This window comes from Nicrophorus vespilloides, unplaced genomic scaffold (genome assembly GCF_001412225.1).
Source record: "Nicrophorus vespilloides isolate i.1.1-1 unplaced genomic scaffold, Nicve_v1.0, whole genome shotgun sequence".
NCBI classification, from domain to species: Eukaryota; Metazoa; Arthropoda; class Insecta; order Coleoptera; family Silphidae; genus Nicrophorus; species Nicrophorus vespilloides.
The window spans coordinates 237838-265674 of NW_017100083.1; the positions used below are offsets into that span (position 1 = coordinate 237838).

The 27837-nt window shown below is 30.0% G+C and overlaps 6 protein-coding genes across 6 annotated transcripts in view; 2 read left to right on the top strand and 4 right to left on the bottom strand.

The window, feature by feature from the left end:
* The window catches only part of LOC108567009, a 42871-nt gene extending 39863 nt beyond the window's left edge, over positions 1-3008 (bottom strand). The window contains exon 1 of the mRNA XM_017927188.1: positions 2726-3008. Within this exon, the coding sequence (XP_017782677.1) occupies positions 2726-2733 (8 nt within the window). The 5' untranslated portion in view covers positions 2734-3008. The remainder of the gene's footprint in view (positions 1-2725) is intronic.
* Positions 3009-12969: 9961 nt separating this feature from the next.
* Positions 12970-13567, bottom strand: LOC108567017. Its single transcript, XM_017927199.1, has 2 exons — positions 13436-13567; positions 12970-13379 (listed from the first exon to the last, which is right to left on the bottom strand). The coding sequence occupies exon 2, from the start codon at positions 13355-13357 to the stop codon at positions 12989-12991; it is 369 nt and encodes a 122-aa protein (XP_017782688.1). The 5' UTR covers positions 13358-13379; positions 13436-13567; the 3' UTR covers positions 12970-12988.
* Positions 13568-14294: 727 nt separating this feature from the next.
* LOC108566999 (E3 ubiquitin-protein ligase RING1) lies at positions 14295-15674 on the bottom strand. The gene is made up of 2 exons (XM_017927172.1): positions 15005-15674; positions 14295-14948 (listed from the first exon to the last, which is right to left on the bottom strand). Exons 1-2 carry the CDS (start codon positions 15530-15532, stop codon positions 14343-14345), a joined length of 1134 nt encoding a protein of 377 aa, XP_017782661.1. The 5' UTR covers positions 15533-15674; the 3' UTR covers positions 14295-14342.
* Positions 15675-15980: 306 nt separating this feature from the next.
* LOC108566986 lies at positions 15981-19189 on the bottom strand. The gene is made up of 12 exons (XM_017927157.1): positions 19015-19189; positions 18664-18959; positions 18421-18608; positions 17755-18366; positions 17543-17703; positions 17303-17489; positions 17131-17247; positions 16861-17073; positions 16771-16810; positions 16375-16717; positions 16207-16319; positions 15981-16151 (listed from the first exon to the last, which is right to left on the bottom strand). Exons 1-12 carry the CDS (start codon positions 19187-19189, stop codon positions 15981-15983), a joined length of 2616 nt encoding a protein of 871 aa, XP_017782646.1.
* Positions 19190-19585: 396 nt separating this feature from the next.
* On the top strand, positions 19586-21568 carry LOC108566998 (DCN1-like protein 3). Its single transcript, XM_017927171.1, has 3 exons — positions 19586-19914; positions 19968-20135; positions 20190-21568. Exons 2-3 carry the CDS (start codon positions 20057-20059, stop codon positions 21053-21055), a joined length of 945 nt encoding a protein of 314 aa, XP_017782660.1. The 5' UTR covers positions 19586-19914; positions 19968-20056; the 3' UTR covers positions 21056-21568.
* A 662-nt stretch (positions 21569-22230) lies between these two features.
* On the top strand, positions 22231-24713 carry LOC108566996. Its single transcript, XM_017927168.1, has 4 exons — positions 22231-22844; positions 22899-23095; positions 23149-23231; positions 23289-24713. The coding sequence occupies exons 1-4, from the start codon at positions 22514-22516 to the stop codon at positions 24511-24513; spliced, it is 1836 nt and encodes a 611-aa protein (XP_017782657.1). The 5' UTR covers positions 22231-22513; the 3' UTR covers positions 24514-24713.
* Positions 24714-27837: the final 3124 nt, after the last annotated feature.

The window sequence follows — 27837 nt, forward strand, 5'->3', positions numbered from 1 at the left end:
GAATTAATGTAAAAAACAATAATTAATTGAAAATTACATAAGAAAAAAATCCATATTTCATAAAAATGTATTTTAATAAAAAATGAATGAAAATTACCACAAAACCAATTTATTTGACATTAGTATTCCTAAAACGCCGTCAATGGAGGCCAATTAAAAAGATACTTGTTGGCTTACCATGGTTACTGACAGCCAATTTACAATATTTTGAAACTGACGCGCATACATTATCACCCTCTTGTGATGCAAATGAGAAGTCCGAAACTCCCAACACAATTGAATAATTCCACCCAATTAAAATTATATAATAAAAAATCACTAAAATCAGTATAATGTCAAAATTATATAATATATATTTAAAAAATGTCAAGTGGTAACAGTATTATATGTCAGTTATAAATTGAAGAAATATCACAATTTTGACAGATTGTTGTCAATTTCTTTGTTGTGATTATTATTTTTTTAATTCAAATCATTTAGCTATTATTGTATACGATTGAATGTTAAGAAGTGTTACGACTCTTATGATTATACACCCTAGTTTTTTTTTTTATCGTGATAAGTAGAAACGAACTGTTGCATAACGGATGTTACGTATCTTATCATCTACAGCCCGAATATCTCGTGGGGAAATTTCGATTTCATTAAAATATTACGGGGTGTGTTGTCATGCTATGTAACATGACAAAGACCTCTAAAAAAAATGAAATGGACAAAATAGTTTTGAGCTTCATTCCTCTACTATGATTACAATTTATTTCGAAAAAGGGAAAACTATACAAAAAAAATTATTTAGTATTTAGTTTCGCTAGGAATTTAATGGGTATTAAAAAAGTTTATAGAGAAGCACATATCAATATGCTTTGGAAACATAAAGCTCTTGGGTTCCAATTTATATGTATTTATGGATGAATCTCTTGCTATTTCTTAAATTAAATTTTATTTTTTTATTTAAACTTTAAGAAAAATAGTTAAAAACTTTATGTTTACATTTAAATGCCATTCATTCGATAAAATATAAAATTTAATTACCAGGAAGGAAAATTAGTGTTCAAACTTAAAACTATTGTAAACTATATAAAATATAATATGAATTTGATTACCAACAAAGACTTTTCATAATTTTTCATAAATCTCGAAGAAATATATAACTGTAGAATTCCAGTTTATTTTTTTGCTAATTCTTCAAGTAAAACTTATTATTACAAATTTCCCTAATTAATAAGAAATAATTATTTTTATTTTGTTTGGTACAAAATTAAATCTCTATTGATTATACACAAGAGGCAGTAAAGAGATTTTCAGTTAATGTTTAGAAACATTCCAAAGATCTGCATAGCTCATGAAGCTTCACATTTAATAGCGTACTGCGCTTTATCGTGCACTTCGAAATGCCGAAGAGATGAACTCGAATTTAATCGTTTTTCATTAATAAAGCGCCGGGGTTCCAATCATTCCGCATTTAGTTGTGATTAATTACGGCGCAGGTTTATTGAAACTTAATTAAGAATATTCTAATTGGGTACGGCGAGCGCGTAATTAGCGAAGATTATAATTTCATAAGTGAACTAATTAAAATTTATTATGCATTTTCCTGAGCAGAACTTAATTAAAGAGGCTTAAGGAAGGTATTCGCTTGTTGCGCTGTCCCGATAATCAATTTGCGATTAAGTCGTCTGCATCTTGTCACTTCTGCATAAAGACAAGAATTTCTTTTAAAGCAAAATACAGAAATATCTCGAATAGTGCGGATATTCTATCCAATATCCCGGACTGATTGAAACCGGACAAATTGAGTACAGGTTCAAAATTGAGTACAACTTCTAAGATATTAAAAAAAAGGAAAATTAATAATAACAATATTGAATTGAAATATTCTAATTAGAACTTAATTATATAAGTAATTTTTTGTTAAATTTTAATCTGAAATATTTCATTTTTATAAGTAAAATTTATTCCATTGTAATTACTATAAACACTTTCAAAGTAGATAAGTTTTTAACTCATCATTATTTTTTTTCGGTTAATTAAATTTTATTACTAAATTTTGTTTAAATTTCAACATAGGAAGTAGTTAATTCCAAAAGGTATTTAAAACTAAATCTTTTATCTTTAAGAAAAGTAAAAGGTTTGAAAAAATATTCGAGATTTATTTTATAACTTGATTAGAGTTTATTAGGAATTTAGATTATTTTAGTTAAAACAAATGTAAGAATATTTGTCTTGTTGAAAAAATATTTTTATGGAACAAATATATAGGGAAACCTTATTGTAAACAATCAGAATGGAAAATTTGTAACTTCATTCAAAGATATGAAGAAAATTTTATGAAAATATTTTCTGTGAGAAACTTTTGTAATGTTACTAATAATGATGTAGAAAAATTCCATTCAAAATAATTGCATTTTTATGTGAAAAAAATAATTGTCCAATTTTTCAATTTTCTTCATAGATTATGAAGTGGACAAATATTTCTTTCATAATAACTAAAAGATGTTAGTAAATTAATGTTATATAAGATTCGATAAAATATTTCAAATTAGTTAAATGCAGAAACAGTAATATTCACTTAATAAATGTATCTAATTAGATTTTGCAAAATTTTTCTATATAGAGCAAATATTTCGTGGAATTCTTAAGGAAATGAAAATTGTTTGTTTCTGGTGCTTCGCATAGGATACAAAAAATATGTGCATGTGCGAGAAAACTGAAGTATTGGACTCACCTATCCATGGTCGAAGAGTTACTGCCCTATGCGAAAAATCGTGAAAGAGCTGTTGTGGTTTAGTGGTTTGATCGATGCACAGACACAGGTCAGCGATAATACGCCAATCGTCGTGGAAGGAAATTGTTGAACGGACACCCCCGATGGAACGAAGGGAGCGAAGCAAGAGTGCGGCGTTTCGTAAAGTAACGTTAACGTAACGTGTGTGTAAACTAACGTGAAGACCAGGGACCACGTGCGGCATGCGCGACTGCCGAAGACCGAATAAAACCAGCGAGTGTTGAGCCACCAAAGCTGCCTGTCGGTCGATCTTTTACTTCTTTTCAGAATGAATAGAAGGACTGGAGGAGTCTCTTCACATGTCCACGCACGTACACACAAACATATACATACGTATACATACGAGCACACGCAGACATGAGTATCCATCCCGGCAAACGCAGCCAGCTCACCAAGAACTCGTTTCAGCGAAATATTTTTTTGGGAGGTCCAAAGAGGACCAGTGTGTTGCCATATAACAAACCAAAAGAAGATCGAGGCGAACTTGGAAAATACAATTTTCCTGCAGTCAATCGAAGCCAAACTCAAAAAGAACACAGCTCAAAATGTTCATATGATCAATCATCAAAAGTTAAAACTAATTAAATCTAATATATTTATTTTTTCATTATAATAAATGTATTGCCTTATATTTGATGAATTCGGTATAAAGTGTTCTTTCAAGTTTTTAAATTCGATATTATATGTAATATTTAAGAAATTTCATGATTCTTTTAAAACTAACTTTTATACTATAACATTGCCCAATTATTATATAAAATTACGTCATTATAAAATAACTAGTTATTTCATAAAATAACGGATGATACAGTATTAAAATTTGTTTATCTTTAACTTTATATGAACGTTATGTGTTCATATGTATACATTTTTTAGTTATTTTACATAAAACAGAATTGATAATAATTATTTCGTAACATAGTTTGAATGAAATGCGGAGAAGAAAGACACAGTTTCAGATTTCCAATTAGGACATTCCCCCGTTCAACCATAAAATCCTTGTAAGATGTGGAGGACGGAATGGATTTTGGGACTTTTATGACTGGGGATCGTTGTTCTATCTTCTTTTTTATTTTATTTTTTTGTTTCGTGGTTGTTGCTGATGATGGCATTACCTTCTTTTTTTTGAGACGAAAAGTAAATTGAGCGTGGGACGAATAAGTGGCTATTCTTGTTTGGGCTCTTCTCCTGAACTATATTGCATCTTTTATAGCTGAAGATGTTTATTTTTTTTATATATAGAGAATGAATCATAAATAAAGTTTATGAATTGCGAATTTTTATTCATATTCATGTACTAAGTAGAACATATTTTATTGCTCATTTTTCTCAAATGATTCGACAATAATTTAAAGTGAAATAATTTTATACAGGACAGAAAGATTTTTTTACAATAAATCATTGTATAAAAAGTAAAGTTTTATTTTTCAATTAGAAAAGATATATTTAAGGGAATGTAATTACATAATTAATCAAGTAATGTTAAATAATTAAGAAAAAAAATGATATTTTTTGTATTTGATAAAAATAATATTATATATAAATTATTAATATCGACTTATAGACACATTTTTTTTTATATTTAATTAAAAGTTCTGCTCCAAATGATTTAATTACAAATACAAAATAATCAAATTATAATGCTTCCATTAATCTTAGATAAATCAGATCAACTTTCAATAGAAATTCGCTAAGAAAATTATTATAACTAATAATAAATTTAATCAATGTTTAGTAAATTAATGTATAATCTGTTGAACATCTGTCGTAATTAAATAAATTGTATGAAAATAAAATGTAACACAATAATAGTAAGATTTTTTTCTTATTCTACTTCAAAATCTTATAAAAGTAATTTTATTGATATATTTTAGCAATTCAATGTGAAGAACCATAAAATTCAATTGAGTAATTAAAGAAATACAAAAATCTTATAAAAGTATTTTTATTAATATATTTTATCAATATTTTCGAACAACCATAAAATTCAAAAGAGTAATTAAAGAAATACAAAAAAAACGTAATTGAGATTGGAAATTTCGGTGCGAATAAATAAGAAAGTCTCCTACTTTCAAGTTTGTTGTCTATTCTAGAATATTTAATGGTTTCTGTGTTAATAGAATATATTCTAATTTCTCTCTAAAATCTTGACTTATGACCTCTCAATGTTGATGTCACACATTATTTTTTGATATGATTCATTTATTGGTTCAATCATTGAAAATCGTATTTTTTATGCATGTAATTAATTAAATTTATTTTGATTATAATTTAAAAAGAAATAAGTTTGACCTGTAAACATTTAACTTATTTAGTTTAAGTTATTTTTAGTATATATTTTATAATAAATAAAAATACTTCTCAATTTAATGAAATTTGACGCTTACTGACATATGTATATAATGTTTGACATATGTATGTTTCGAATAAAGCATAGTGTGGACGTACCATTATAAGAATATTTAAATCATATCGATTTGTATTCTATTTTTCTAAGTAGTAAAGATCTAGCATATTGGTAGTAACTGAAAATGCTTTTTCAGTGGAATGTATTAGTTAACTACACTTTAAAATTGACACTTTAGTTGATTATAGTTATATATAATTTTGACAATTGACAGATATTTAGGTTCAAAGTAAAGCAGAATGTGGATGCATCATTATATACTCCTACCAACATATGTAAAGATATTTAAGTCAACTCCATATATTATGCCAATGTATTTTACTTAGTACTAAATATCTTGTATATTGATAGTAACAAAAAAATGCTATTTGACACTTTTCTGGCAGTTGATATTTTTGACAGTTGACAGATAAGTATGTTTCAATTAGCATTATAGAATATTACCAGTATTTCTAAATACATAGTAATTTCAATGTGTTATACTATTAAATATCCTGAAATAACAGGAAATGCACTTTCAATGGAATATAGAAACATAAATTAACAATCACAATTTGGCACATTGCTGTCATATCTATATAATTTTTGACACTATTAAATTTCAATTAAAATACCAATATTACAAAGAACATTACTATTTGACTATTGACCATTGTATTTTACTAAATAGTAAATATCCCATATATTGGTAGTAGAAGGAAATGCACTTTTAGTGGAATATGGAAATATTAGTTTCGATTGCACATCAAATATTGAATGTGTCATTGTGTTTACTAACAGGTATATATAATGTTGACAATTTACAGATATGTAGATTCAAAGTATATCAGAAAGTGGATGCAGAATTATATACTCCTACCAACATTCCAAAGTATTTTACTTAGTACTAAATATTTTGTATATTGATAGTAACAAAAAATGCTATTTGACACTTTACTGACAGCTGACATTTGACATTTTTTACAGTTGACAGATATGTATGTTTCAATTAGCATTATGGAATCATACCACTATTTCGAAATATATAAAAATTTCAATGTGTTATACTAAGTAGTAAATATCCTGTGGTAACAGGAAATGCAATGTAGAAACATTAGCTAACAACCTTTTCAATCGCAATTTGACACATTGCTGTCATATGTATATAATGTTTGACACTATTAAATTTCAATTAAAATATATCATTATACAATCATACCAATATTACAAGATAATTTGTATTTTATTAAATAATAAATATACATTTACTTTTACTACCAATATATGTAGTAAAAGTAAATGCACTTTGAGTGGAATGTGGAAATATTAGTTTCGATTGCACATCAAATATTGAACGTGTCTTTGTGAAGTGTAAAAGCCTGTACTTTTCTTGTCTCTTTGAAATTCGATGCTGTTAGAGTCGAACAGGTCATTACTATTTAGTATGTAGCTAGCGGGGAAAAAAATATGAAATGTATTGATTCGCTTCGATCCGAATGAGTGTGGAGGGTTTTTCGAATAAGGGTGGCGTGTGTATCGGCACACGCACACATGCCATTCTTATTTAGGGTCATACCTAATTCATGGTACACACCCTCCCTTAATATGTTTATATCAGTGCAAACACTTTGATCCTCGGTTTCTCATCCCCCTTCCCCACATATGTGTTTATTAAAAAACACCTAACCAGTTTCTACATTTAAAAGCAAAGCAGAAGACATATAAAAAATGCATACATAGAAGGAGGGTGGAAATATAATGGAACTCGAATTAAGTCTAATCGAATCACAATATTTACACAGCATCAATTAATTTAAGACATATTCTCTTTCTATACAAATGATTTATTTCTACTTGAAATGATTAATGAATTAAGTTGAATTTAATTGAATCAAAGAAAAAACATTAAATATAAATCATTTGCTTCATTATTTCTAAATTTTACTTATAAAATCCACACATTTTAATTCTTAATAAAAAAATAATTATTACAAGTATTATAAATAAATTTGAATAACATTAATTATTTTTTGATTAATTTAAATAATTTCTATATATTTCTTACAAAAAACATTTTTCAAGAGAAATAAAACGTCTTTTGAATGGAGAAACCGTTTTTCTATGTTTTATTTGTATGAGAGATGATGGGAATATTTCTGAAGACATTTATGGATCAGGAAACTCATACTATCGAAGCGGTGAAAGGAAACGTGTTCCTTATTTCCCACTCAAAGAAATCCTCACATATTGCGGTGATTTTAGCTGGCTAATGGTTTTACCGAAGACGAGGTACAAAAAAAGAATAGTGTTGACGTGCATGTGAGGAGATTGCTGAACGTTTCCATCACAATATTTCGTTTTTTATTTTCTTAACACCCATCACATGGTTTACATCTAAGAAATATTATATTATTTGAATGAATTTATTTGCTCTTACTCATTTAACAAAATTATAAAACAATTTGATAACAAATAGAAATCAGTTTATTTATAATCAATTTGTTTTTTGTATTTAATTTTAAAATATATATCAGATTAGATATTGATGATTTCATTGTTTTATGTTATATAAAACTTGCTTAAAATATGAAAATAATTATAATGGAAAAAAATAGAATTATTGTATTTGAAAATTAATTTTCATAAATTTCAAAGTAGAATTAAATTTGAGAAAGAAAAATGTTAACATTTATAACAAAGTCAAATTTATGGCATAAATTTTGAAATTTTTATTGTTTTAAGATTATTATGGAAATTAATTATATTATGAAATAAATTAGAATTATTAGAAATTTGTAATAAATGCAGAATTTTCATGAAATTCATCGAAATTACTTCAGTAGAATAAAATCTGAAAAAAAAAATGTTAAAAACATTAAAGTATTATTATTTGTTTTGCACTGATGAATTTTATTATAAATAAATTAAAAATTCTTGTAACATTATGAAAGATCTAAGGAGGATCTAGGAGGAGTATTTAAAAAATGTTTTGAAAAGCATAATTTTCATAAATTTCAAAGTAGAATTAAATCTGAGAAAGAAAAAATGTTAACATTTATAACTAAGTCAAATTTATGGCATAAATTTTGAAATTTTTATTGTTTTAAGATTATTATGGAAATTAATTATATTATGAAATAAATTAGAATTATTAGAAATTTGTAATACATGCAGAATTTTCATGAAATTCATCGAAATTACTTCAGTAGAATAAAATCTGAAAAAAAAATGTTAAAAACATTAAAGTATTATTATTTGTTTTGCACTGATGAATTTTATTATAAATAAATTAAAAAATCTTGTAACATGATGAAAGATCTAAGGAGGATTATTAGAGGGGAGAAGAGATGTAATCAAAGAGTAGAATTATGTGAGACAAAACTATAAGTATTTACGAATGCGACCACGCAAAAATCTACAGACGTCGGGGATCGCCCACGGCCTGCAGACATCATCAAATACCCGAAGAAGAACTTATGTAAACAAGTGGATATGTGCACTTGGCCCGAGGCCGCACCGAAGAAACGTTTGGTTTGTAAATTGATATTCCTTGGTTTGCCCCAACCGAAACGCACAGATCCCTCAATAAGCCTTATAAAAGGGCACCCCTATTCCTTCGCATCGTGTTTTTCCTCATCAAACAGAAGAAAGTGTTAAAGACACTTAGCACTCGGTCACTAGATTCCATTCATTCCGTATTTAACAAAAAAGAAAAGCAGAAAATAAAATATACATTCGTGCATTATAAGAGACAAAAAAATAACATTTAAGTAATTATTCTCTTCATAAAATTAATACTATAAATCCTTATAATATCTTACATAAACTTAATAGAATATTACAAGAGACTCTTAAAAAATGTTGATATGGCTCAACTAATTTTTAAAATGTTAAACTTTGCAAATTATTCAGATTTTTTAGTTTTTATACCAAAAACTTTGCGGTTTCCAATATTTTCAGGTATGGCCAAAAATTTCTACAAATATGAGTTTTATTTAATAAATAATTCTTCTTAGAGAGAAATTAATGAAATTCGATATGCTTCTTCTCTTTTCCATAAGTAATCTGCATCAATTTGTGGATCCCCAATTAATCGTGACAAAATTTGGTACATCTTATATTTCTCCCTGGAAGGACCTTTTTTCTCATTATAAGATCTAAAACACGTCCGCACTTCCACGCTTGTCGCCTTCTTGGAGGGAAAAATAAAGAATCATAAAATTTTATTGGTGAACCATTATATGTTACTTGACACTTATCGCTCATTTTAATTATATTATTACACTTATAATATGCGCTTCTTTATAATAATTAATTATCACAATTTTGATATGAATGTTATTTGTTTGTGATTTAAAATCAATTAATCGTAATGATTAAAATTTATAAGATTAATGAACAAACAAAATCCCATTGCATGTATTTAAGAAATTAAGTAAATTATAAAAATCTGTATTAGTTATTTGTAAAGATTGTATTGAAAAAGTACGGTTCTAGATTAATCTATAATGTAAAACGTTTATATTTCCGAACAAAATTACAGATTCTCAGCAACAACAGCTCTTATGAACAAATTTTATTCCTAATTTGTAATCTAAGTTAAATTATAATACGAAAAATGACTCATATAAATAATAGCAATTAGCAAATGTACGCACACATAAATATTTTTTTGATAAATACAAAGATTGAATTTCTTAAAATGTTTTTGAACTTTGGAATAAAATAAATGTTAGTAGGTTTATAATTAAACAAATGATACATTTTTAATGAAAACCCCAAAATTATGTCAGCGTCATTATAACTTAAATCAAGATATTTTTGCAAACCATTTATTGCAGTACAATTTTTTTTTTAATTAAATTAAATAATAAGTTCTTCATATTTATATAAGACTTTTTATAACATAAATCATTGGCAATTTTTTTCTTATAAAACTTTTATTTAATGAAAATAAAATAGAAATTTATAGAAATACACTTAACTAAAAATAATTATTATTTATTAGCTCTGAATGTGTAAAATTTAGACAATAATACAAAATTTTATTTAACATGTATAAAAAAAATATAAATATAATTCAAAGATAAAACTATCCTTGTAAAATACCATTCTTACCGTTGGATATTACAACAAGGATATTACATTGTATGTCAAGTATTTGTACTATGTATCTTTCATCTTGTTCACGATTATAAGTAATTTTTGATTTATCCAATAAATCACATTTTTCCCATTTTTCTTGATATGACTCTCCGTTTCTCACAGATTTTAAGACATCCACGACTTTCAACACTTCTGGACAATTGGAAAATTTTTCCTTAAGCTCTTCTATTGTTGTCGATTTACCTACTCGTATCTTGCCGCTCATCTTAATTGGATTAATTCTGAATACACTAACGATGTGTGCTCCTATATTTATATTAATAAATTAACACAATTTTGATATGAACGCTACTGTTGTAAACTATTATCTCTTAATCATAATTATTTAAAAATATATATATATATAATATATGGTTTATCATATACTCAAGTATAATATGTAAGATTATGGAAAAAAAATCCCATTGTATACAATTTCCAATACACTTATAACAATAACAATTAATCAGAAAAAACACACATAAATTTGCCATTAATAAATGTAGATACAAATAAAAAATAACTTTAAAAGTAAACTTTTTGTTTTATTATTATATTATTGTATGGAAATGTCTAATTTTGTTTTTTTTTGTGTTGATTCGAATTTTGATGAGACTATGTACTTTGTATTATTTTTTTATTAACTATGACTAATAGATTATGTGTGATTATAAGTAAGATTATGATAAGAAATTGGTATAAAAGGTGAGCACACAAATATTAGTGTATTATATAATAATCTATTAAGATGGAATCGTGCAAGTATAAATTCATTAAATCTACACCAGTAGAAGAGTATTATCAATTATTTCCTAAATCAGTAGATGAAGAATTGTACAAATGCGTACAAGTATTAGAACTTATAGAAAACAATTTGTCATATTATGTTGAATATGAAACGTGTGATAAATTTGTAAGACAAAGTGAGACTCGAGAACGTGATGCACAATACATTCGACAAATACTTGAAGCTAACCGTCCGAAAGAAAATAAATCTTGCTCCGGCCTATGACTATAAATTATACGTCTTTAACAGTGTTTTTTTAGATAGAAATGTAAGAATATGATTTATATTTACACTTCAAAATGTTTTTTTTTTTAATTTGCATGTTTCTTAATTTCCTTATATTTTATAAGAAAAATCTTCTTAATAAAAGTTATAACGATTTTGACATAATTACGAAGTTCTTATCGAAAATGTACCAGTTGTTTTTTTTATTAAAAAATAAAAATTAATACTAGATTAATATACATAAATTTAACAATTTTGATATTATTACAAAGTTCCTATTGAAATAATTATAAAAAAAATAACAAAATCCACTTTAATCTTTGATATTAGTAAATTCGAAAAGCATATTTCATTGATATAAACATATTTTCAAATGGAACTTCAAGATTACATCAAAATCTTTATTAACAAGATATTTCGTAGAAACCATTGATTATATTAATAAAAATTTAAATTAAAAATTAAGATTTTGTATTAGAAGTTTTAGAATTTTGATCAGTTTGTGATTTTTCTAAGTTTTGCTTTTTCTCAAATATATTATGTGTGTGTGGTCCATGGGTGATGTTTTAGACGTGATTAGTATCATTAATACTTAGGGGGCGGTGGAGCTGACGGAATTTATGAGATGTGACCACGCTTGGAATTAGTTCCGCCTCACAGCTACGCTACAAATTGGATTCCAAGAAGCCGTTGATACCCTTGTCAAACAAATGCATTAATGTATCCACAACATTATAATTATCTATAGCTCATCATAGTATGATGATAGTCTCAATAACTAATATTTACATATAAACTATATTTGCAAAGCTAAAATATATATATTATCAACTGTTTGAATATGAGATTTAAACGTTTCTACCTAAATTGTAAAATAATAAAAGAATGTACAAGCTTTATGCATTTCTAATATTGAAACAGTCATTGCCTTTTGCAAACGTGTCTATAAAATCGAAGATTATAAAATTCTCTAATAAACTATAATTGTTAAGAAATTCGATGTCATGATTATATGTATATATAACTAGTATTAAGTAATATTGGAAGAAATGCAAAGATTATTGAAATTCCATTTGAATTTTTCCTGTATATTCAAAATTAAGCATTAATAAAAAGTATTTTGTATTGAAATTGAATTGAATTGTATTTATTATAATGGACTGTATAATTTAATTTGTTTCTTCTTCATCTCAATACTAGAATTAGTTACAAAATCCTGTGTTTTTCTATAAAATTAAATAAATTATGTAATCATTATTCCTAGAGGTTTTCACCTCCTATGATACAACTTAAATGAAAACGGTAAGTATGCAACCTTACAACCATATTTTGTAGACAAGGCATTTCTATATATTTTTTAAATCTATTTCATGAAAGATGATATTTTTAGATTCTTGGAATGTCATGATTATATAAGTAATATTATGCAATATTTCATCAATTTCCAGGCGCAGCCATCTGGCGGCAACTTTACTACATGGAATATAAAGTAATTATGATAGTAAACTATATGCAACCAACAAGTCTCAAGTAAAATTATTGAAATGTCATATTATAAATTTATTGTATTTTAAAATAAAACATTACATAAAATAGTTTATTCCTTCAAAAATGTATATATTATTCTGGACTGTAAAATAGTTGTGATAGAATGTGATGTTTATTGACTAGATGTGCTACAATTTGATTGCAATGTATTGTTCTTTGTCTTGATAAATTTCATGAACTTCCTGTGCAGTTTGTTTAAGTACTCGACAGACTTAGTTTCAATCTCTTCAACACACTCATTGCCATCTAAATAACTGCACGCATCCATCAATTCTTTGAGTTCCATATTTTCCAACACATTGATGTGTGGCTCCTCACTCTTCGAGTCATATACAATGGTCCAAATTTTAAATGCCCTTCTGTACTTCAGCAGTTGTTTATTTATAAATTCTGTGAAGTATTTCCGGCATTCGTCGTTTTGCAGGGCGTTCATTAAACGCTCGTTAAACCTCCTCAAATCTTCCTGACTGAACTTACACATTTTGGTTTGGCATTAACACTATCTGCAACAAAACATACTTGATGTTAAAGCATGAAAAAGAAGACAAGTTAACTATACCTATTAATAAATTATATGCTATATAAGTACACTTGGTTTCGTTGTTTACATTGCGTAGTTTGTATTTTTTTTTTTTTCAAAAATCGCTCTTCTAAATATTGGAATAGTTGAAAATAGTCTTGACAGGTGAAAGAATACTGTAGTGATCTGTTATTGTCGTTAGTGGCGCTACTATCGCATATGTTAGTCAATACTTCGGTAATTCAAAAAAGAACTATTTAAACAACATTTCAGAACTACAATTTGATCAGAGCTCAATGAGCATTTCAGAACTACAGTCAATATTAGAAGAAACTCAGATTATGTTGTCTGTATGCAGACTTTGATGTGTTCTAAACTTTATTATCTTTATTGGGTTTCCCCAATAAAGATAATATTATTATATACTTAATTTGTTATCAAATCCATAATATTATTAAGATCTACTTCAATCAATATTACCTTTAACGAAGTTTTATAACTGTTCCAATTATAATGGCGGAAACTATCCTTGATATTCATAAACTAAGTAAGAACAGTGGTGGTTAATAAAGAAGATAATTGAAAGCCCAATTATTACTTAATAATAAAAGCAACTTCTATGAACTGCATTGCGATTACCGACATAAAAAATAAATAAAAATTTGCATATTTATCATCTAACTAGACTTTCAAGGATATCATTCAGTTTAATTTCTCATAAATATTAACAGGTTATATAATTTGTACATTTCATTGGTTTATTTTATATTTTTTTTAATTATTGCATATTTAATTAACAATTTTTGTTATTTTATTATAACCGCAAACCAGACAAATAAATGTTGTATTATAAAATTTATTGCTATAAATCTATATAACTATTAGCAAATAAATTCTTACATAATCTAATACATAAAAAAATATATTTCCGTATGTGCGGACCTCTTCAACTCTTCTTCCAGGAGTAAAACATCTCCAAAGGTTTGTTAACCTTCCAGAATTTGTCATTAACCTGACCCAGGTTTTGATTCCCGTTCAACTGAACGTACTGTCCAGTAGATGGTGAAATGTAAATGCAGAAATTCAGTAGATTGTGCGGCAATTGCGATTGAGAATGGAAATCCAACGTCAAGCGCATCGCCAAATATTTGTGCAGATGATCCACTGTTGCGTTTGCCGTAGTCTTGATGTATCTCACTGAGTTCTCCTTCAGAGCCTTCACCAGTTGATTATCGCTGGCCATCTCGGTGGGATGCGGCTTGAAGACCAACTCAATCTCATTAATCGTCAATGGCTCAGAAGCACCTTCACCTTCAGTGTCAGTTTGTTCTGTGCGTTCCGACGATTCGCTCTCCTCGCTTTTCTCCGAGGTCAAGACGCTTTTGGTCCTTTTCCCCGCTTTGCTGATTGAGCTGACACTGGATGAAACCGGACTCGGAGGTTGCGAAGGAGTGCTTCGTCCTGAAGGCGCTGGACTTCCAGGAATCAAATTCGAAGGCGCTGCGCTCGTTTGAGTTGTATTTGCTGCAGGTGCAGTACTTGAAGAACCTTGCTATAAATTATAAAATCAATTAACAAATGATTAATGACATCTACAAAGAATATTACATTCTCTGAAGGATTTGTTTCAGAAGTTACTGTTGCTGAACTGCTTTGATCATCATTGCCTTTTTTAGATCTGTTTCTATTAGCTGATTGCAACTTCATCCCTTCATTGATTGAATTGACCAAGGCAGCTTGTGAGTGATTTTTGTTTATATTGGCCAGCACTCTCTCTTGGTGAGCTTCATATTCATCACGGCTTGGATAGATCTTAGAGATGAGCAGATCAAAGTTTGGATCTGGTCTCAAGGATCTCTTTGAAACTAACTTCTTCCTACATGTTGGGCACTCTTTGTTACCAGATCTCAGTGCAGTTATAATGCATTCTGAGCAGAATCTGTGAAGGCACTCTTTTGTTGTCATTGTTTTCTTGAGCATGTCAAGGCAGATTGGGCACATGAGCTCACTGTGCAGGCTTCTTGGAGACACCGCTATTTCTGTGTTATCCACTATTGCTTCCTGCGGAGCCCTACGCATCTCGTACAAAGACAGATCCCATGTTTTGTTCAGACCAATTTGTTCTGCACTTGCCATCTTTAGTATTAACTAATCTTGCACTTTCAGAAATTGCACAACTAAACTTAAAGAAAAATTAAAGAATTTACGATCAACTACATTACATATCTACAGAATAGCAGACACAACAACAACCATAAAAAAACAACTGAAAACAACTTTTGACAATTAATCTACTGAACAGTAATACCAACATATTGAATAAATTATCTATTCATTTAAAAGTTGCTAAATTTAATATTTTTACTTTAAGAATATTACTTTTATTACTTTAGATTAACAATATATACAACCTACTTATAAATTATCAATAACCTAATAAACGTATATATGGTTGCCTATGTATTAAAATGTATAACTACCAGTGTTTCCAAAACTTCTGTATTATTTAGTTTCTCTTCATTTCAGATATATACAAAACATATAGCTTTAATAAAAAGTTTATGAATTATTAACAATTGTTATTTTACTTAAGCATTGCATATAACTGCTTAATTTTAGCATCCAATATTTCCGGGCATGAGCCATGCTGCACGACTTTCGGTTCCTCATCGTGATACTTTCGTTGCATTTCAACGCACGTTTTTAAAACGCTGTGCATCTTTTGAATAGCTTCATCGAAGTCGTCCGTGTAAATCTGAAACAAGTATAAGCTTCAAACATGCTTTAAATATGCATAAACATCTACTTACAATAGCAAAATACAAGCCTGGATTAAATAAATACATCTGAAGGTATACATCTCTTTTCTGCATTTGCTCTTCCATAAAGAAATCCATGCAGACTTCGCAGTCGTCCGTGAAATCTAAATTACAACTTTAACATAATTATTTGATTATAATAATTAATAATAATATTACTTTGATTGCTCTTTTCTGCACAGATCAGGTATTCGAAATAGGCTCTAGCGTTTTTACCGACTAGAGAACTTGCCCCGGTTTTCTTGAAGTATTCGGAAGTAACGAGCATATCGTTAATTTCGGATATAGAAGGTGCCATTGCATCTGCAATGTACTGAGGTCCTTTTTTATCTTCATTTTTATCATCAACGAAACAAATTTTCTTCTTTGTACTCGAGGATGATCCGGCCGCTTCAATATTTTCGCATTTGGATGTCTCCTCAATTTGTTTTTGACGCTCTAAACTACTTTGGTTCGGCTCAGTGGACATCGACGAAAAGGAAACGGAGAAAGATGAATTCATCTAAAATTTCAATAGCATTTATTTGATTTGGATTCATGATGATGCATACTAACGGATCTCTCTGTGCTCGTGCGCAAAATTGGAATCATTTTGCTACAAAAAAATAATTGTTGAATAAATAATTTTAATATAAACAAATTCACCTGGCTTCAGTTTGCGTTAGGCTTTTGCTCATGCTTCCTAAAGTGTTAACAGATTTTGGACAGTAGATCTCTTCCAAATCATCAATTATTACTTTAGGCTCTTCTCCAGGCAATTTTTCCTCATGCGCATATATTGACTCCTCCTCATCTTCCTCCAGATCAAAATGATTACTTTCCTCTTGCTCGTTTTCAATTTTTGTCTCACCCGGCGATCTTAACAACAAAATAAAATCATTGAAGAACATAAGGTTGACAGAGATTATTATTTACGGTTGATCCAAGAATTTTAGAAGATCTTCCACTATAGAAGCGCAGAATTGCATTTCGAAATCTTCAATCTTACTCCTCTTCATAGATTTATACTTGAGTATAAAAGCGTTTATATAACTGTCAATGATAATCTTATTACTTAACTAATTGATATCATTGATGTTGAAGCTACCTGGCCATCCACGGTGCACAAGAAAACTTATCTCTTAACCAATTTCTATGCACTTCAGGATCTTTTGGTAAGGCCAAAATCAGTTTGCAATTAAGAAACTTTGATCTAATCTGCAACGCACAAGTCACGTCACAGTTGAAGATCAAGATTCCGGCCTGCTCTGAAATCTTGCTAAATTCATCGTAGCCTTCAATATAATTGGAAATACATTTATATATTTTAATATGTTTAAAAATTTACCAATTCCAAAATGGTGTCCGTATTTCAAAGTGGAACAAAGTAGTTTTCCGTCGTGCAATAACTGCTCGTAAGTCTCGTCAGATACAAAGAAGTAATCTTTTCCGTCGACCTCGTGGTCGCATCTGGGACGAGTGGTGTAGCTTATCCCAACTCTTAAAAACCTTCAAAAAGATGAGTATAATAAAATAAAAAGCAAATAGTATTGCAATTACTTTGGAAACTTTTCAACTAGATTCATAATAACAGCTTTCTTTTTAGATCCGGATGGTCCTACCAAAACTATAATAGAAGCTAGGTTTTGGTAACCGGGAACCACCGAAGAGTTTATAGTAGGGACGTTCAATTGATACAATATCTCCATCATAGCATGATCGTAACCAGCGTCGCGTACCATCGAATTTGTGTATAAATAGTCCACGAATCCTTTCTCGTTGACTTCGATTACTTCCTCATCCAAAACCTTCAGACAAGGCGCCAAGTAGATACAGATTTCCCTATATTTAGTTCTCTTGCAAATCGGATTTCCTTTCAACGTCAATTTGTGAAGATGTGAAAGCTTCTTAAAGCTCGCCAATTCGATCAGATCTACAATGTCATTTTTTTGCAAGTTCAAAGTTTCCAGTTGCGTCATCCTTTCGAACATCTTCAACGAACTCAACCGATTATGCGCTACAGATACATGCACCAAACTGTACACCCCGAAGATGTCGTCTGTGTAATTTGAAATTAAATTGTGATCAATACATAGCCTCTCCAAATTACGCTCAGGCAAATTGGATAAACATTTGATAGCGTTGTAGGATAAATCAAGGTAATTTAAATACCTGAAAGTGCAAGATAATGTATTTTGGGTAGGATAAATCAAGTAGAGATTTTACTTTAAATTTTTTAAACCTTCAATGACGGAAATATCGTTGTGAGAGACATCCAAATAGACCAGAGACCAAAAGTCTGTTAAATCCGGCAACTTTTCTATAGTGTTATGCGAGAAATTTACGTAAATTAAGTTCAGTGGTGGTTTAAAATCCAATAAATCACTTATTATGTTATGCGAGACATCTAAGTACTTTAAGAAATGGAGATAGCTTAGAGCGCTTAATGAATACAGTTCGTTTCGACACAAGTTCAAGTATTGAAGATGTTGATGGTATCGTAAAATGTCTATGTTCACCAAATTCTAATGAGAAAACAGAAGTGTTTAAAATTATAAATTTTGAAATACTAATCTTTACTTTTCTTGATATATTGCAATAGCTAAGTATGAATTGTCCGGGCAAGGCTGATCTTTCCAATTTTGCAGAGCAAACTTCTACTAAACGATCCGTTAAATATCCTGTCTTCTCCAACTCGTTCATCTTCAGACTGATAAAATCACGAGGTTTTGTGTAACTCTCGTCCTTCCATTCTTCCTTAAGGACTATGAAAAGATACGGAATAAAGTTACGAGATTTTTTATATAGAACTTTAAGTACTTTCAATATCGAAGGCATGAATTTGGTAGTCGAAGCAATGAACAGGTGCTAGAATTTTGGGCGTCGTATACATAAAACTCGGTCTCGGTTCTAACGTCTCGAAGATCATGAACTCCGAATCGCTTGTATTTGGAACGAAATTGATCTTCGATTGTTCCGTACTGTAATAGCTCATCTTGTGTTTCTGCAAATGTATAAATCTAGAGACAACTCTTGACAATTCTTGACAATTCTAATTAAAGACAACAGATACATTTGTTTATATTTCAAATTATATTAATAAACAATGGTATGTTGATGTAAGTTAATGAAATTCAATAATTTATATAATACTTTACTATTTCTTTATTTGAAAATGAAATTGAGCCTAACATCTTGAAAAGCCTTCCATAACTAAGAAGAAAACGTATTCCTAAGTATATTTAATCCAATCCAATTGGAATTCATTAATAATTTAATACCATTGATAAACATGAATACCTACACATTTTAAATTAACAATTAGGCGCCATCTACGGGATTATAGATAGTTGAATGAAGAGTTGGCACCTTTGATGGTAAAAATAAATAATACCCCAGATCCCAGATGTGGTGTGATCAGCTGTGAGTAGTTTTGTCAAATGATTCTGAAAGTTTTCCAATGAATTTCCATTTTCCAAATGGATTGATCGACCTATTAGTGGTGTTGACGATTCGGTAGCACCGTTAGGAAACTACAAATAGTCACAGAACCGCATTATCTCAGGAAAAATTTCAATGATAAAAATGATAACATATCAGTGGCATTAGCAGAGACGAGACGACAAAAGTTTGTTTTTCTTTTGGTTCATTCTTTTGTTTCTTTTTTGTCGTGTTGTGGACGGATCAGTTGATTGGCTGCACAACACATGCAATTCAACTGTAAGGGTTCTATTTTTAGTGCATTACCATCATTAATTACATACAATTTGCAGTGACATTTGAGAATTTTGCACTGGGGCAATGCTAGTGGGACCCTGTGCATCTCCGCGAATAGTGGGTTGGATTAGTCTGAGGCCCTCAAATGGGCAATTGTTTAACTTGCTTCAAGGAGCCCAGTCCCACGGCCCTCGAGAACGATACTCCACCTGCCACTAAAGAGGGTATGCTCTATATTGGATGGTTGTAATTACTATGTTTACAATATGTAATTTTAGAAATGCCTGAAGCTCATCCATACACAGCTACAGTTGTTCAGCTGAATCCCACTGTTGCAGAAGTATCTCTAGCTGAGCAGTCTCTGCTGAGCAACGGCAATCATCTGTCTTCTTCACAATTGTCTGATAGTGCACCAGCTGCAGCTATAAGGTTTTACCAGAGAAGGGGTCAATCAAAATCAGCACCCATGGGTTTGTCAGATAGTAAACCATCTGATGTTAAGTTGAATGCCTTGTTTGATGTGTACAAAGATGAGGATGATTGCATATTAGCTGATGGTATTGAGCAATTGTGCAAGGACCTTCAAGTGTCTCCGGATGAGTTCAAAGTGCTGCTGCTGGCGTGGAAGCTGGAAGCAGCACAGATGTGTAGGTTTACGCGTGAGGAGTTTGTGACTGGTATGAAGAAGTTACGCGCGGATTCCATAAAGAGCCTTCAAGCTCGATTGCCGGAGGTCGTGGTCGAAGTGGAGCGTAACGATGAATCCTTCAAGAATCTCTACAGGTTCACATTCAAGTTCGGTTTGGATTCGGCGGAGGGCCAACGTATCCTGCCCATGGATGTGGCAATGATACTTTGGCGATTGGTGTTCACAGTGCGCGAACCGCCTATCCTCGATCGTTGGCTGAACTTCCTCAAGAAACACGAACAGTATAGGGGAATTCCCAAGGACACCTGGAACATGTTCTTGAACTTCTCCGACACCGTTGGCGACGATCTCAGCTCGTACGACGACAACGAGGCATGGCCTAGTCTTTTCGACGACTTTGTCGAATTCGAAAACGACCAGGCCAACCAGAATGTGACTAAGGACAAGGACTGTGAAGGCCTAATTATAACTAAAGACGACTGTCTTTGCGAGTGATTGCGCCCACCACCGTCTGATTGATATTGAGAGCTGTGTATTTTTTTTTGGTTCTTCTTTCCTTTCTATTTATTTTTTTTTGCCACTACAAAAATGCCCTACAGAGGACTTTTATATCAATTGTAATATCTTAACATAGAGAATTTTTGTAGTAGCAATCCTTTTTTTTATTTTTAAGTGAAATATATAATATTTATATTATTAAAATTTAAATATATAAAAACTGCCTATGTATTTTAATATTTGAGTATATATATATTGTATAAAAGATGAAATCTAAATATCTTTGATGATATTGCAGTTGTCTAAGGTGGCGAAGACGAAAAGAAGAAAGACCTGTACTGACAGAAAAGCAACTATGTTTATTTTTTTTTCTTTTGGTTTTGATTGTTTTATGTCTATGTTGATGTAGCTTTGTTTAGTTTGTAATGCCGACAAGACAAACAAGAGATATTGTAAAACCTAAAACTAACAAAAAGAAGGCAGTAACAGAGAAAAATGAATTGAATGAATATTTTTAAAATCATAGTGTTAGTTTTATTTATACCGTATGCAAATTTACAAAACTTGTTAACAATTATCACGTCTTGTTTAATTCATATAATGAGTCATATTCAACATTTTCAATACAAAAATCCATTAAGTTCTTTGATAACTAGGAAATTAAAACAGAAAATAATAGATTCTCTAACATAATTGATATACTAAACGTATCTTTATTTCCTATCTAAATTTAATAAATATTAAGAAATTTGTGTAATAGAACAGAATTATATTATATATATCAATAGTTATTTTTGCCAAAAAACAAATTTTGAAAACAAAAGTTGGGATTGATTTTCTTTCAAATTTTACTATCACAAAAAATAAATAAATAACGCAAATGAGATCTCGCTTTACGAAACGATTTCTTAACTTTTTATTGATAAATTAATAATTTTCAGCTGTAATTGTAGACTATTATTAAGATGAGTCTACAATGTATACCAATTTTTAAAATATGTTAATTTTATTAAATAACTTTAACTTTTTTGTTTAAAAATAGTAATTACATGTATTTTAAATTAATATTTTAGTTTATATCAACATACAGTAATAATTTATATTTTTTTTCTTAGAAATCAACTGCAACCAAATATACACAAGATCACTAGAATGACATATTGGCAGATCGATAATGTTTTCGACCGGTCACACCCCCCTGGGTCACACCTAGATTTAGACTTTGGTACAGCTGATGTTTGTTTTCCTGTGGGTGTTGCATTCAGAAATGATGTAAATGTTTAAAATGCACGGATACTTGGAAAGAGATGGTGATTTCTACAAGACAAGCTTCTCAGTGTTTATGGCCTTCTTCTACTTGAAAATCTTATACTTTTTAATAATGGCTTTGTACATTGTCTCACGGTTCAATCAATTCAACATTTAGTGTATCCTCTGTTATCCCTCAGTGCAGCCATGGACCCCAATTGTGGAGATATGATTTTGTCTCATACTTATGACAAGAACATTTATTTTGTACCAGAAGATGTTGTCATGCATTTTGAACCATACCATTTTCCTGCACTCAGATTTTTATTTGATACCTTTAGCAAAAAACAGCATGGGGCTATTCTCAATCTCAGTGAAGATATGATTTTTGAGATGCCAGTGGCTGCATTGCTTTGTTCCATTTCCAAAGATCATGATATACCTTCATTAATTATTTGCCATAATGATAACTGGTTTACATGGCTCTATTACTTGAAATTATACTCTAAATTAAAAGTTTTTCAGTTAACACAACACAGTGAGTATTCTCCTATGAATGTAAGATTTAAAATACATGAATATTTTGTTTCAGATGCTCACAATTTATTTGCACAACAAGAAAAGAAAGTAATTTTGGTGCTGGAGAGAGATTTAAAATATTTACAAGACTACACTGAAAATGATTTCTTCCTCATTTGTGTTGAGAACTTGGATACAGTTATCACATCAAGAGTAATGAATAAACTTACTTGTTTTTACACTATTGGCTTAACTTCCATTAATCCATATGTAAGTTTGTGGTATAATTAGCCTTCAAATATAATTTATTTCATTTCTTTTAGAAAAATCGTGATCAGAAATTACTGTGGAAAATGTTGAAATGGGTAGATCCTAGCAAAGCTGTACCATTTGCAGATTTCGCTAAGTATGTTTTTTTTTCGTATATGATCATTCGTTCTCTACAAAGATTTTCTTATTTCAGGGAGGACTCTGAAATGTTATCTCAATTGGTTGAACCATATACAGATACATGGATGAGATTGACATGGATTTTTGGTTTCACCAAACCATCAGATGAGGAGTTGGTGAAGAGAAAAAATGCAATTCGCAAATGGTGCGAAGAAAACAATATAATTTCGCAGGAAACTGAAGCAGAAAAGAAGGCGAAGAAACGTAAATCAGTTAAGAATACCGAAGAAATCGCATCGACTAGCAAAAAACGTAATGCTTTCTCGCAGAACGAAAGTAACTTAAAATTAGTTGATTTCATCGATGAAACGATTATTGACGAGTTTTCGAACAATTGGACTTTGGATGAAATCAAGAAAATATCGAAACCAGCCCTGGGATTAAAGAGACACGCATCTGATATTGCGCACTATCACGATAAGTTACACAAATGTATCAAGGAGGATTTTGAGGAGGATTTCGCGAAATTGCAGCAATCGTCCAAAAGGAAATTTGAGGAAGAATTTGGAAGTCAGGAGGAATTTGATGAGAAACGTCATTTGAAAGTTATACTTGGTGATATAAAACAATTCTTTGGAGAGGGTTCGCCCCCAAAAGAGGTTGAACATCGCGATGTTGAAGAAACAGAAAATCTTTTAGATGTAAAAGACTTTTTCGAGACTGCGCCCGAGGATAACGCGAAACAAGATGAAGATATTTTTGATTCATCTGATGAGGTTATCGCATTCAAAGAAGCCGAACCTGAGGTCAAACGCTCTGAGAACAAAGATGCGAATAACAAGGTGGTTTTGAAAGGTATCCCTGAACTGTTCGAATGCATAGAGTTATCTCCATTAGATTTCGATTCGTCGCTCGAGATTAAAGAGGACAATGATAAATGTTTGAACAAAGTCAAGGAGTCAAGAACAGATTTGAATGAAACGAAAGAAAAACAAATGAGCAATAAGAAGAGTAAACCTTTCGAACAATTACAAAATTTATTCCCGTTTTCCCCACTTCTATCCGACGATTTCTCCGATGAAGACGAGGTAATCTTGGAAGAGATTAACGATGAAGTGAAACCAGAAATAATAACAAAAGTAACACCAAAGAAGATTATTACGAAAGAGAGTATACTGGTTTCGATATTTGGTGAACATGATGAAGTTGTCACTAGCTTCAGAAAAAATCTGATGCAAAGGGAGTCGGAAATTCCGATAGAAGTTATCGACGATTTAACGAAACCTTGGATGGACTAATAAGGATTCTGACGGATTTATGTTTATTAGATGAAGATAAATGTTTGTTACATTGTCGAATTGACATTCATTCTTCATTTGTTATAGTCGTCGTAGAAGAATTTTTATTTTTGTTATTAATTTTACATATTTTATTGATTGAAACATGTTTCGTGCTCATCTCTGTGGAAAAAAGCTGTGACTATTTTATGATTTCTTATTTTAAAACATTTTAGTTATATATGTATATTTTTTACTACTTTCTACATTCATATAGCTACTGAAATAAATATATTGATGTAATATATGTGTAATGTATTATCTTATAAATTGTTTTATGAATAAATAAATAAGAAATATACTTTTTAAAATTTACTTATTTCTCAAATTAGAAGTTTTTATAATGATAGTTCCAGTTTTATTGCTGTTGCGAATTGATTGATTATCCCAAAAATATTATTGTAATTAGGTACACTATTACATTTATATGATTATTATCTAGGATTTTCTTCAAAATCGCTGTTTGTTTATTTAAATTAGAACGGTTTTAAAGTGGATTTTATGCAGCGCCAAAATGCCCGAACTAAGACCTTTGAAATACTGCTAACAGATGATACTATCACAAAAAAAGAATATTCATTTTGCTCCTAAAGTACAGGCAACCAAACATACATATAAACTTTAATGACAAATAGAAAAACAACGTCTTAGACCTGTATTTTCGTAAAAATTAGCTCCCAGAAGAATGTTATACATTGATGTTGATCTTGAATATACAGGGATTAAAATGAGCGCAAATATTAATTTGTAGCTGCAATGGTGTCTTCATAATTGATTAACAAACTTTGGTATTAGACAAATGAGTTGGGAAAATAACGTCTTCGAAAATGTCCTGTATTTTCGTATACACCAAATTTCAGAAGAGTTTTGGACATTAATGTTGATCTAATGTTGAATATAGAGAGATTAATATGAGTGTAAATACCGGTTTGTAGCTACCATAGCTTCGTCACAATTAATTATCAAACTTTGGTATTAGATAATTTGGAAAACAACGTTTTCGAAAATGGCCTATATTTTCGTAAGCACCTTAAACATGAATGTTGATCTACAATATACAGAGATTAAAATAAGTGAAAATATAGATAGTTATATAAAATACTTGTATCTGGGGATTTGAAGAAAATTTTTTTTTCCAGTATTTTCAATGAATCTAGCATTTAGAAATGTTATGCAGTCTCTAATGATCATGTACAAAGCAACAATAGAATCATGGGTACTACAAGGTTCATATTTCATAGTTCATTTTTGGTCACATTCAGCAGTTAAGGTTTCCACTATTTGCAAATGAAAACTGCTAGTAAAGAATGCTTTCCACTTTCTGGAGAACTTGAGGTCATCAACTATACATTAGAGGTTTGTTGCTATCAGCTCAACCTAAAATAATAAAAAATGTACCAATGATTGTTACAAGTTGACTATTTACCTTATGTCTATTAACGATTAATGCACATTCTTATATGAAGACACTGATTCAGTATGTTTATTGTAAAAGGAGTTTAAGAAGAATTGTATGTTTTCTAAATACAAACTTTAGTGATAGATGATTACATGTTCCATTAGTACTTTCCTGAAGAGAAATAGAAGAAGGAAGCAATGGAGCATGTTGTTCATTAAGTTTGCATTCAGGCCAATGTAGCATAAACAGGAAATCCAATAAAAACCTTTAAATTTAACTTGCGACATGACAATTCGCTCTCACACGTAAATTTCAAATTACAACCAATCAGAAACGACCGATGCTAGAAGCTTAGATACCTCCTCACTACTCATAGTCTCTTAATGTAAATCGAAATTTTCTGGCATTTTCGAGAATCAAGGGAGGGGGGTCGACTTGCGTTTTGATTCGCGAAAAAATCCAACTCATTAAAGCTTAATAACTTTATTATTAATTGACCAAAACTAATTGTATGTTATAGCAAACGAAAGCGAAAGAATTATTCTTTAAAACAGTAAATTAAAATTTTCTAATATATATGAAATATAACTATTTATATAACTATTTATTTAACTATTTTTTGCAACACCTTCCTTCACGTTTTTTTTAAATTAATCGATTACCACTCGTGCTAATTAAACCATCGAATACGCAAATTAAAGACAAAACTATAACCTTTTCAATGAGCTAACTGCCGGTATTGCGGTTTGGTCAGTACATCTACTATAAGTTATCGAAATTGAACATTTTATTTTCATTCTCAATTCAATTTGTTGAGATAAGTACATCATTGACTATACAATTTAAAGCTGAATACCTCACCTTTCCAACTAAACTATTGGCATCTTCGTGCTGTCGTCGAGTCGTCTGCTATGAGGTGTAGAAATAGGAAAATAGGATTATCTTAAAAATTGCTGTTTAGTTGATATCCGACGACTTTTCACGTTCTTTCTTAATTACACGAAAATTACGTAACTTAGATCCTAGGTTCAATAGGCCTCAAAATCAGTTTGCGTTTAGGGTCTCGCAAAGTCATGATGCGCCACTGACTATTATTTCAAGATCAATGTAATAAAGTTTTTTTTTAAACTACAAATAATCAATTTTGAAGATAATACCTAAAATTAAATGTATTAATTGTATAGTTTATTGTGAAATATTATTAGACATTGGGTCTATAAAATTAAGTTGTATTTAATTGTTTTATTCAAATAATGTGATTACATCGAAACTTGTCGAAATTTAATCTGTACTAGTTTCGTGAAGTGGTCGTCGCTTTAAAATAGATTTTCAATGAAAAAAAAGTATTATTTGGAAGAGTTAGATGACTATTTTAATTGTTCGCAATCTCTGCTGAGCACAATTGACTAAAGATATAAATCCAGATACAACAGGAAATTACATCGTTTTACATGGAATGTGTAAAAGGAACATAACAAATAAATACAAATATTTTTTATATAAAAATTGCTCGGTAATGTTTGCTGGAATTTGGAACCTGATTGGGTTCTAATTGCAAAAAAAAAAAAACATTGCGCAGAACTTACCGATGTCGATAAGTGTGACATACCTAGATTACTATCTTTTTACGACGATCAAAATCGCCGTTAATTAATTGGACCTCGACACGATTAACATTATAAATCGATTTTCGATGAATGACTACACAACAAATAAGCCCACTTCATTGTATATTTGTGTCCCTTTTTCGGTATAATAACAACAATATAAACATTTCCTTGCATTGATGTTATTTATAAACGTAAATCTTATCTATGCTTGCTTATAAACAAAAATCGAGACAGAACATTTTCAAAGTTTGTGCTGCTTCCGAAATGCTAGAATCG

Excerpts from the sequence above, each read along its gene's own strand:
- LOC108567017 (XM_017927199.1), bottom strand. The coding sequence starts at position 13,357 with ATGTGTAAGTTCAGTCAGGAAGATTTGAGGAGGTTTAACGAGCGTTTA.
- LOC108566999 (XM_017927172.1), bottom strand. The coding sequence starts at position 15,532 with ATGGCAAGTGCAGAACAAATTGGTCTGAACAAAACATGGGATCTGTCT. Across the intron at positions 14,949-15,004 it reads AAACAAATCCTTCAGAGAAT|CAAGGTTCTTCAAGTACTGC; the intron begins GTAATATTCTTT and ends TATAATTTATAG.
- LOC108566986 (XM_017927157.1), bottom strand. The coding sequence starts at position 19,189 with ATGAGCTATTACAGTACGGAACAATCGAAGATCAATTTCGTTCCAAAT. Across the intron at positions 16,718-16,770 it reads GCACGAGCACAGAGAGATCC|ATGAATTCATCTTTCTCCGT; the intron begins GTTAGTATGCAT and ends TTGAAATTTTAG. Across the intron at positions 16,320-16,374 it reads TGCAGAAAAGAGCAATCAAA|ATTTCACGGACGACTGCGAA; the intron begins GTAATATTATTA and ends GTTGTAATTTAG.
- LOC108566998 (XM_017927171.1), top strand. The coding sequence starts at position 20,057 with ATGGGCAATTGTTTAACTTGCTTCAAGGAGCCCAGTCCCACGGCCCTC. Across the intron at positions 20,136-20,189 it reads TCCACCTGCCACTAAAGAGG|AAATGCCTGAAGCTCATCCA; the intron begins GTATGCTCTATA and ends ATGTAATTTTAG.
- LOC108566996 (XM_017927168.1), top strand. The coding sequence starts at position 22,514 with ATGGACCCCAATTGTGGAGATATGATTTTGTCTCATACTTATGACAAG. Across the intron at positions 23,096-23,148 it reads TAACTTCCATTAATCCATAT|AAAAATCGTGATCAGAAATT; the intron begins GTAAGTTTGTGG and ends CATTTCTTTTAG. Across the intron at positions 23,232-23,288 it reads CCATTTGCAGATTTCGCTAA|GGAGGACTCTGAAATGTTAT; the intron begins GTATGTTTTTTT and ends TTCTTATTTCAG.